Here is an 11,812-nt window from a genome sequence, read left to right as displayed (position 1 = left end):
GTCTAGTAGAGTCTTAAGGAACGGTAGGGGGACGCCTTTACTTTTCCTTGAGAGGCTATAAGACTTTAGGAAAATTTCACTCTTTCATTCCTTCTTTCGTGCTACTACTTGAGTCCAATTGGTATCTAGGCGATACGAATTGGTATCTGACCATCTTCACTCTCTTTCGCAGATGGTTAGAACTAGAGCAACGACTACGCCAACACCAACACCGGCTAGACAAGAAACAACTGAGCCAGCCACTGGGGCTGTAGCTCGAGGGAGAACAGCGGCAAGGGGCCGTGGTAGAGGTCGTGGGAGGACGTCCTCTAGAGGAAGAGGACGAGCACCGAGCCCATCTGGTACTAGGGCGGTGACTCCTCCACCGACTGAGGAAGTAGTAAGAGAGGGGGAGGATGGGGTGAATGAGCAAGTACAGAATGAGGAAATGCTACCCCAACCTACCCCAGAGATGATCAATCAGGTTCTGGCTTATCTTAGCGGGTTATCTGATCAGGGCCAGACACCCCCAGTGTTTTCTGCACCAGCACCTCAGGCTCCGGAGGTACAACATGCGGCTACTATGGCTCCCCGCATGGATGTTCCATTGGAAATAAGCACATTTCCTCGTCTGACTACAGGGCCTGTAATGACAAATGATCAGCATGAACTTTTCAGTAAGTTCTTGAAATTGAAACCTCCAGTCTTCAAGGGTGCTGAATCTGAGGATGCTTACGATTTTCTGGTCGACTGTCACGAGCTACTACACAAGATGGGTATAGTAGAACGGTTTGGTGTTGAGTTCGTGAGTTATCAGTTTCAAGGAAATGCCAAAATGTGGCGGCGGTCACATATTGAGTGTCAACCAACAGAGGCACCACCTATGACTTGGGCCTCATTCTCTAGTTTGTTTATGGAGAAGTATATCCCCCGAACTTTGAGGGATAGGAAAAGGGATGAGTTCTTGAGCCTAGAGCAAGGTAGGATGTCGGTTGATGCTTATGAGGCTAGGTTTTGCGCACTATCCAGATATGCCACTCAACTTTGTTTCAGTCCACAAGAGCGGATTCGCCGGTTTGTGAAGGGGTTGAGATCAGAGTTGCGGATTTCGGCCTTACAGGTAGCGGCTACAGCAAAATCCTTCCAAGAAGTGGTAGACTTCGTGATAGAGGTGGAAGGAGTAAAGCCCGATGACTTCGCCTCGACATCGACATCAAAAAGGTTTCGAAAAGGGGGTGAGTTTAATGGTTCCTACTCTAGAGGACAGAGTTCCGGAGGTTACTCAGTTCGACCCATTCAGTCGTCACTACAGACTGTAGTTGGGGGTCCACCTCAGACCGGCCAACACTTCTCTGAGAGACCTATGCATGAACCTAGAGAGTGCTATGGATGTGGGGAGATTGGACATATTAAGAGATATTGTCCAAAACAGAGTTACAGACCTCCAAATGTTAGAGGTAGAGGTAGTCATGGTAGAGGCCGTTATTCTGGAGGACGTGGTGGTCGAGGTAATGGTGGTCACCAAAACGGTAGAGGTGATGGGCAAACTGGAGCCCCTACATCACAACATGGTAGGGGCAACGGGCAAACAAACGAAAGGGCCCATTGTTACGCTTTCCCTGGGCGGTCTGAAGCGGAGGCATCCGATGCTGTCATCACAGGTAATCTTCTGGTTTGTGATTGCATGGCTTCCGTATTGTTTGATCCTGGATCCACATTTTCTTATGTATCTTCCTCGTTTGCTAATGGTCTAAATTTACATTGTGAATTACTTGATATGCCTATTCGTGTTTCTACTCCGGTGGGTGAGTCTGTGGTAGTTGAAAAGGTATATAGGTCTTGTTTGGTGAACTCTGTGGGGAGCAACACTTATGTAGATTTGGTTATCTTAGAAATGGATGATTTTGATGTAATTCTGGGTATGACTTGGCTTTCTCCGCAATTTGCGATCTTGGATTGTAATGCTAAAACGGTGACGTTAGCCAAGCCTGAGACAGATCCGTTAGTGTGGGAGGGTGCCTACACTTCCAATCCGGTGCGTATCATCTCCTTTCTTCGTGATAAGAAAATGATTAGTAAAGGGTGTTTAGCTTTCTTGGCACATCTCAAGGATGACACTACCCAAGTACCTTCGATTGAGTCGGTTTCGGTGGTCCGTGAGTTTCTAGATGTGTTCCCTGCAGATCTTCCTGGTATGCCACCAGATAGGGATATCGATTTCTGTATTGATCTTGAACCGGGTACTCGCCCCATTTCTATACCCCCTTATAGAATGGCTCCCGCGGAGTTAAGAGGGTTAAAGGCACAACTTCAAGAGTTATTGAACAAAGGCTTCATTAGACCAAGTGCATCCCCTTGGGGTGCTCCGGTTTTGTTTGTGAAGAAGAAGGATGGGAGTTTTCGAATGTGTATAGACTACAGACAACTAAACAAGGTAACCATAAAGAACAAGTATCCTCTTCCTCGCATTGATGACTTGTTCGATCAGTTACAAGGTGCTTGTGTCTTCTCTAAGATTGACTTGAGATCCGGTTATCATCAATTGAAAATACGGGCAACGGATGTGCCAAAGACTGCTTTTCGAACGAGGTATGGGCATTACGAATTTGTGGTGATGTCCTTTGGTCTTACGAATGCCCCTGCTACGTTCATGAGCTTGATGAACGGGATTTTTAAGCCATATTTGGACCTCTTCATGATCGTATTTATTGATGATATATTGGTATACTCAAAGAGCAAGGAGGAACATGAAGAGCATTTAAGAATGGTATTAGAAATGTTGAGGGAGAAAAAGCTTTATGCCAAGTTCTCTAAGTGTGAGTTTTGGATAGATGCAGTGTCCTTCTTGGGGCACGTGGTTTCTAAGGAAGGAGTGATGGTGAATCCTTCTAAGATTGAGACAGTGAAGAATTGGGTAAGACCCACTAATGTGTCAGAAATAAGGAGCTTTGTTGGGTTAGCTAGCTACTACCGCCGATTTGTCAAGGGATTCTCTTCTATTGCTTCCCAACTGACGAACTTGACTAAGCAAAATGTTTCATTTGTATGGTCGGATGAGTGTGAGGAAAGCTTTCAGAAGCTCAAGACTTTGTTGACTACCACACCTATCCTTACCTTGCCAGTAGAGGGTAAGAACTTCATTGTTTATTGTGATGCATCCTATTCTGGTTTGGGTGCAGTACTAATGCAAGAGAAGAGTGTGATTGCTTATGCTTCAANCAATTAAAAGTGCATGAACGTAACTATCCAACTCATGACTTGGAATTGGCCGCGGTAGTGTTTGCATTGAAGCAATGGAGACACTATTTATATGGGGTTAAGTGTGAGGTCTACACGGATCATCGTAGCCTTCAGTATGTCTTTACTCAGAAAGATTTGAACTTGAGGCAAAGGAGATGGATGGAACTACTGAAGGACTACGACCTCACTATTTTGTATCATCCGGGGAAGGCGAATGTTGTGGCAGATGCCTTGAGTAGAAAGGCGGGAAGCATGGGAAGTCTAGCTCATTTGCAAGCCTCTAGACGCCCATTGGCTAGAGAGGTTCAGACTCTGGCTAACGACTTGATGAGGTTGGAAATAAATGAGAAGGGAGGATTGTTGGCTAGTGTGGAGTCAAGATCTTCTTTTCTTGACAAGATTAAGGGAAAACAGTTTGATGATGAGAAACTAAGGCAAATCCGAGATAAAGTGTTGCGAGGAGAGGCTAAAGAAGCAACAATCGACGAGGAAGGTGTGTTGAGGATTAAGGGAAGGGTATGTGTACCCCGCATTGATGATTTGATCAACACTATTCTGGCAGAAGCTCATAGTTCAAGGTATTCTATACATCCGGGTGCAACCAAGATGTATCGCGACCTAAAACAACACTTTTGGTGGAGTAGAATGAAGCACAATATTGTTGACTTTATTGCCAAGTGTCCAAACTGTCAACAAGTGAAATATGAACACCAAAGGCCNGGAAGCATGGGAAGTCTAGCTCACTTGCAAGCTTCTAGACGCCCATTGGCTAGAGAAGTCCAGACTCTAGCTAATGACTTGATGAGATTAGAAGTAAATGAGAGGGGAGGATTGTTGGCTTCTGTGGAGGCAAGATCTTCCTTTCTTGACAAGATTAAGGAAAGACAGTTTGATGATGAGAAACTGCGCAGAATCCGAGATAAGGTGTTGCGAGGAGAGGCTAAGGAAGCACAAATCGATGAGGAAGGTGTTTTGAGAATCAAGGGAAGGGTATGCGTACCCCGCATTGACGATTTGATCAACACTATTCTGACAGAGGCTCATAGTTCAAGGTATTCGATACATCCGGGTGCAACCAAGATGTACCGTGACCTAAAGCAACACTTTTGGTGGAGTAGAATGAAGCGTGATATTGTTGACTTTATTGCCAAATGTCCAAACTGTCAACAAGTAAAGTATGAACACCAAACACCCGGAGGAACACTTCAGAGAATGCCCATTCCTGAATGGAAGTGGGAAAGGATTGCAATGGATTTCGTGGTTGGTCTTCCAAAGACATTGGGAAAGTTTGATTCTATTTGGGTAATTGTTGATAGGTTAACTAAGTCTGCTCACTTCATTCCGGTCAAGGTGACTTACAATGCAGAGAAGTTAGCCAAACTTTACATCTCGGAAGTGGTGCGATTGCATGGGGTTCCACTATCCATCATATCAGATAGAGGTACGCAGTTTACTTCTAAGTTTTGGAAAACATTGCATGCGGAATTGGGTACTAGGTTGGACCTTAGTACTGCGTTCCATCCTCAGACCGATGGTAAGTCTGAGAGAACGATTCAAGTGTTGGAAGATATGCTTCGTGCATGTGTGATAGAGTTTAGTGGCCATTGGGATAGCTTCTTACCCTTAGCGGAGTTTTCATACAATAATAGCTATCACTCAAGCATTGACATGGCTCCATTTGAAGCATTGTATGGGAGGAGATGTAGGTCTCCCATTGGTTGGTTTGATGCATTCGAGGTTAGACCTTGGGGTACTGACCTTTTGAGGGATTCGATAGAGAAAGTGAAGTCTATTCAAGAAAAGCTTCTAGCGGCGCAAAGTAGACAAAAAGAATATGCAGATCGAAAGGTTAGAGACCTAGAGTTCATGGAAGGTGAACAAGTCTTACTGAAGGTTTCGCCCATGAAAGGGGTGATGCGGTTTGGAAAAAGGGGTAAGCTAAGTCCAAGGTATATTGGACCATTTGAAGTACTTAAACGAGTAGGGGAGGTGGCTTATGAGTTAGCCTTGCCTCCAGGGCAGTCCGGAGTGCATCCGGTATTCCATGTGTCGATGTTGAAAAGATATCATGGGGATGGAAACTACATTATCCGTTGGGATTCAGTTTTGCTTGACGAGAATTTGTCTTATGAGGAGGAGCCTGTTGCTATCTTAGATAGAGAAGTTCGCAAGTTGAGGTCAAGAGAGATTGCATCCATCAAGGTACAATGGAAGAATCGACCGGTTGAAGAAGCCACTTGGGAGAAGGAGGCAGATATGCAAGAAAGATACCCACATCTGTTTACAGATTCAGGTACTCCTTTTCTCCCTTGTTTTCCTTCTTGTGATCGTTCGGGGACGAACGATGGGTAAATTGGTATCTATTGTAACGACCTGTTTAGTCGTTTTGAGCAACAGACTTCAATTCTGGAAAAATTGGCAGAAGCGACGGACCGTCATGGGCACGACGGACCGTCGCAGGGTCTCGTTTCAAAACACTTAGAAAATCTGAAATTGGGTACTGAAAATCGACTCTCTGAACTTCGTAACGGAATGGCAGGACGGACCGTCACAGGTGTGACGGACCGTCACAGACCCTTCAGAGAAATTGAGTCTCTGAAGTCTGTGACGGAGCAGCAGGACGGACCGTCGCAGGCGCGACGGGCCGTCACAGCTTGCGTAATCCCAGTTGGAGTCGGATTTCTGGTTAAGTTTTAAAGGGGCGTTTTGGACTATTCCTGCTATAATTATATATTTCGTGGGTTTATATTAATAACTCAAATTCTTGGGGGTTAAAAGAGGTAACCCTAAGTTAATTAGTGGGTTATTATTGCCATCTTTTATTCTTAATTATATACTAATTAGGGTAAAAGAAAGAGGGTTTGAATAAGAAAATAGAAAGAACAAGAAGGGAGAGAGAGAAACGATCGAGAGAAGAGGAAAGCACCAAGCTTTGAGGATTAACTTGATTGATTTCAATTCTTCGGTGGAGGTAGGTTATGGTTTCTCTTACGATATTCGTAGTAAACTCTTAATAGTGAATGATATGTATTGATAGTATTGTAAACCCCTCTATATGCTTAATTGTATGCTTGCATGAATATGATTATGTAATTGTGAATAAACAAGCATGATGAAGCTATTGAATCCCAAATCTTGAAAGAAACCCTAATTCACTTGTTAATGATGATGCCTTGGTATAAAAGAAGGCTTGATAAATTATATAATGAGATTGATGATGCCTTGGTGTAAAAGAAGGCTTGATGAATTAGGGGATCGGGTGCCACGTTCCGACACCAGGATAGTATATGGATCGGGTGCCACGTTCCGGTACCAGGATAGAATGAGGATCGGAGTGTCACGTTCCGACACCAGGATAGTATATGAGGAGCGGAGTGTCACGTACCGACACGAGGGGAATTAAATATAATGAATCTTGAAAGATGATAATATATTGAATCTAATGAACATAATTCCCAAATGAGTATGGTATTGAGGCTTGAGTCCTCAAGTGTGAATTTGACGGTAATTGTAATGATATAGTACTTGATGTTGTTACATGTTGAGTATCATAGTTGAGTTTATGATATGACTTGGTATATATTGTTTTCTATTTTGAGTTGGCCGATGATATCTACTCAGTACCCGTGTTCTGTACTGACCCCTACTTTTATGTTTTCTTCTTGTTTATTTGTGGAGTGCAGCAAACGTGCCGTCGTCTTCGACTCAACAGTAATTCAAGTCAGTCTTACTACATCGGAAATTCAGGGTGAGCTAATGCTTCTAGCTTGGACTGGATTTTCTTCTTCAAGTCTTGATGCCTTGAACTTCCGGCATGGACTAGCTTCTTATGTATTTTTAGTTTCTTAGAATACTCTTAGTTTAGTAATTTGATTATAGATGTTCTTGTGATGATGACTTCCAGATTTTGGGGAATGATAAGTTTTGAGTTATAGAAGTTGATTATTGATTTTTATTAATGAGTTTAAGTCTTCCGCATTACTTTATGTTGATATTATATTGAAATGTTAAGGTTTAGATTGGTTGGTTCGCTCACACAGGAGGGTAAGTGTGGGTGCCAGTCGCGGCCCGGTTTTGGGTCGTGACAGTTAACAAATTATCAATTAACATTTAGGAGTTGCTGACATACTTTCAGCTGATGATGCTGTAGTTGGAAGCATTATAGGTATTTATAATGGACCTAAATTTAATGAGTTGCATATTAAACAAACAAAATTAATATTTCAATGAGAAAAATTAGTGATTCGAACACATTATAGCTGCCAAATTTGTTCATAATATATTTTCATGTGCATGTCATACTACTGAATGTCGAAGTGAGATACTTACATAGTTTAACATTTTCATATGTGGGAATACTAATTACATACATTTACATACTGTATAGAAAAACAGATGCATCTTTCATGCTTGGATCTTCTGGATCATCTTTGATAAAAAATCACCTGTTAGCACAGAATCGCATCACATAACTTTTACAACACAAAATGAAAAAAAATGTGGCAACATTAAGCTTCAACTAAGCCTCATCTTTGAATTCCTATTTCACGATTGACATAAGACATTTTATATAATAACACCAATATGAACAAAAGTATGTTATTTTTTTTTTAAACTATGTCATAGATAGATCATTTAGCAAGGTAATGTCAACCAGAATAGCATAAACACTACATTTTGTCGTATTGGAATAGAATAGAGAATTAGTGGAAGAAAATAAGAAAGCCAAATGGAATGTAAAGCATCAATTACAAATGTATGAAATGAGATCTTAATTAAAGATTAATATTATCTTTATAGTAAAAGATTGCAAAAACAGTCAAGAAAACAAAGTGACAATATGACCAAACAAAGTGAACAAAGCTCAATAGTTGTAAAGATAACAACCCTCATACAAGATTAAGAAAATCTTAACAACAGAAGACCACACAAATTTAAAATTAAAGTATATGTTAAGAAGAGAGAAGTAAAATGAAGAGTTACTTAAAGGTTGGATGGAAATTAGAAAAACGAAGAGTTATTTAAAGGTTGGATGGAAATTTCTACATCATAATGTAGGAAGAATATTCAGCCACTTGGTAAAAAAATAATGGATAGGTAAAAAAAAAGGAGGAGAAGTCTTTGCTAAAAGCCTAAAAAGTGAAAATAGTAGCCTACACTAATGATAAAAGCCTAAAATGCAGGAGCTACACCACTCCATTTGTTATTGTGCATAAAGCAATATATATTTTCTTTAAGACACGTATCATGTTTACTGTTGTAGTACATCTTATGTAATTATTATTACCACTTCCCCTATTTTTTCTTTTTTATTTGAATTTTAAACATTAATCTAGAAAGAAAAAGAAATTACAAACACTTCTTGTACATGTACATCTCTATGTTTCATATTTTTCTTATTTATTATATAAATTATAATTATAAATTATTATTCATATTTTTTTTGTTAGAGATATTTGAGATTCAGACAAAATCAATGAACATATCAGAAATTGAAAATTTTTATTTTAAATTTAAATATTAATGTAGAAAGAAAATAAAATAAAAAAAAGGAGGAAAAGTCTTTGCTAAAAGCCAAAAAAATAAAAATTACACTACTGCTAAAAGCCTAAAAAGCAGGAGCTACATTACACATCTCTATGTTTCATATTTTTTTATTTATTATATAAATTATAATTATAAATTATTATTCATATTTTTTTTTTGTTTGCGATATTTGTGATTCAGACAAAATCAATGAACATATTAGAAATTGAAAGTTTTTATTCTAAATTTAAATATTAATGTAGAAAGAAAATAAAAAAATAAAAAGGAGGGGCTACGTGTAATGTAGGAAGTGGAATTCCTAAGAAAAAGGAAAACAAAAAGTGAAAAGCAATTTACACCTGTCTTCTTTAATCATTATTAAACTCATAATGTGTCAAGTTAATCATATATTACTTTCGTTAATTTTTATTAGTTATTATTTAATTTGATACACAATTAAAAAATAATTATTAACGTATTTTACTATACTATTTCTATTGATGATGTTTAGTAGAGTATTAGGTCTTAAAATAATTTATCGAATAAGTATTTAATATTAAGAGTAAAATATATAAAAAAATAATTATTATAACCACTTCCCCTATCTTTTCTTTTATTTATTTTAAATTTAAACATTAATCTACAAAGAAAAAGAAATTATAAACACTTCTTGTACATATATATCTCTATGTTTCATATTTTTATTTATTTATTATACTAATTATAATTATAAATTATTATTCATATTTTTTTTTTGTTTGAGATATTTGTGATTCAGACAAAATCAATGAACATATCAGAAATTAAAAAAATTTATTTTAAATTTAAATATTAATGTAGAAAGAAAATAAAATTAAAAAAAGGAGGAAAAGTTTTGCTAAAAGTCAAAAAAATGAAAATTACACTACTGCTAAAAGCATAAAAAGCAGGAGCTACATCACTCCATTTGTTAGTGTATAAAACAATATATAATTTTTTTAAGACACGTATCATTTTTACTGTTGTAGTACATCTTATGTAATTATTATAACCACTTCCCCTATCTTTTTTTTTTTTATTTTAAATTTAAATATTAATCTAGAAAGAAAAAGAAATTATAAACACTTCTTGTACATATACATCTCTATGTTTCATTTTTTTTTATTATACTAATTATAATTATAAATTATTATTCATATTTTTTTGGTTAGAGATCTTTGAGATTCATACAAAATCAATGAGAAAAATGAAAAGTTATTTAAAGGTTGGATGGAAATTTCTACATAGAAGATATTTCATAATGTGTGATGAATATTCAGCCACTTGGTAAAAAAATAATGGATAGGTAGAAAATGGAGGAAAAGTCTTTGCTAAAAGCCTAAAAAGTAAAAATAGTAGCCTATACTACTGCTAAAAGTCTAAAAAGCAGAAGCTACATCACTAAAGCCTAAAATGCAGGAGCTACACCACTCCATATATATAATAATTATAATTATAAATTATTATTCATATTTTTTTAATGAGAGACTGAGGAATTTCAATTTTTCCAGACCTGGTGTAAAACTCCACGGGTGTCTCCATGTGATAAAGAACCCACCATTTTTCTGCCGGTTCCTACACCTACACATACACAATTCATAAATCAAAACAATTCATGAGTAATAAATAAACATTAATCTAGAAAGAAAAAGAAATTGTAAACACTTCTTGTACATATACATAACTTTGTTTCATAATTTTTTAATTTATTATACTAATTATAATTATAAATTATTATTCATATTTTTTTTGGTTAGAGATTTTTGAGATTCAGACAAAATGAATGAACAAATAAGAAATTAAAAAATTTCATTTTAACTTTAAATATTAATCTAGAAAGGAAAACAATTATAAACACTTCTCGTACATATACATACATCTAACAGAAATAGTCAATTTTTGAGAGACTGAAGATGCAAGTTTAAATTAGAAGAAGAAACCGACCTGGTGTAGAACTCCACGGGTGTCTCCATGTGAAAAAGAACCCTAGAAAGAAAAAGAAATTGTAAACACTTCTTGTACATATACATATCTATGTTTCATAATTTTTTTAATTTATTATACTAATTATAATTATAAANTGTTTCATAATTTTTTAATTTATTATACTAATTATAATTATAAATTATTATTCATATTTTTTTTGGTTAAGAGATTTTTGAGATTCAGACAATGAATGAACAAATAAGAAATTAAAAATTTTTATTTTAAATTTAAATATTAATCTAGAAAGGAAAAAAATTATAAACACTTCTTGTACATATACATACATCTAACATAAATAGTCAATTTTTGAGAGACTAAAGATGCAAGTTTAAATTAAATTATTATTCATATTTTTTTTGGTTAGAGATTTTTGAGATTCAGACAATGAATGAACAAATAAGAAATTAAAAATTTTTATTTTAAATTTAAATATTAATCTAGAAAGGAAAAAAATTATAAACACTTCTTGTACATATACATACATCTAACAGAAATAGTCAATTTTTGAGAGACTAAAGATGCAAGTTTAAATTAGAAGAAAAAGAAACCGACCTGGTGTAGAACTCCACGGCTGTCTCCATGTGAAAAAGAACCCACCATTTTTCTGCTGGTTCCTACACCTACACATACACAATTCATAAATCAAAACAATTCATGAGTAATTAAAATGAAAAGAGGCCAATTATAAAAAATAAAAAAAACAATACAGTTACCATGAGAAACAAAGAAGAAAAGCATGACAAAAACAACAATGATGAAAATGGAACGCCCCATTGATCTACAAACATTTGCTATTGAAATTGAAAGTTGTCCATTTTTAATGTAAAATTACATACTTGCCCTTCTTGTTTTTGGAAATGAAATTTGTCCATTTTTTATTAATGTAAATTACTATTATGCCCTTGGTCGCCCATGTGATGGCTCTTCTATATAGTAGTAATATGTGAAATGCAGTTCATATGAAATTTATTATTGAATAAATGTCAAGAACGTCAAAGCTTTAACAGACGTGGGTGGAAACTGGAAAAAGGTACGGTGGTGGGGTAGAAAGAGAATGGTTTGG

The 11,812-nt window shown here is 36.5% G+C and overlaps 1 protein-coding gene across 1 annotated transcript; it reads left to right on the top strand.

The window, feature by feature from the left end:
- The first annotated feature begins 268 nt into the window (after positions 1-268).
- On the top strand, positions 269-6,971 carry LOC107017071. Its single transcript, XM_015217348.1, has 2 exons — positions 269-2,881; positions 6,903-6,971. Exons 1-2 carry the CDS (start codon positions 428-430, stop codon positions 6,969-6,971), a joined length of 2,523 nt encoding a protein of 840 aa, XP_015072834.1. The 5' UTR covers positions 269-427.
- The last annotated feature ends 4,841 nt before the right edge of the window (positions 6,972-11,812 follow it).

Source organism: Solanum pennellii, chromosome 4 (genome assembly GCF_001406875.1).
Source record: "Solanum pennellii chromosome 4, SPENNV200".
In the NCBI taxonomy this organism is placed as follows: domain Eukaryota; kingdom Viridiplantae; phylum Streptophyta; class Magnoliopsida; order Solanales; family Solanaceae; genus Solanum; species Solanum pennellii.
This window is presented reverse-complemented; position numbering and strand designations above follow the sequence as displayed.

Coding starts and splice junctions, on each gene's coding strand:
- LOC107017071 (XM_015217348.1), top strand. CDS start 428: ATGCTACCCCAACCTACCCCAGAGATGATCAATCAGGTTCTGGCTTAT. Junction 2,882..6,902: donor ATCCTTCTAAGATTGAGACA/GTGAAGAATTGG, acceptor TGTGGAGTGCAG/CAAACGTGCCGTCGTCTTCG.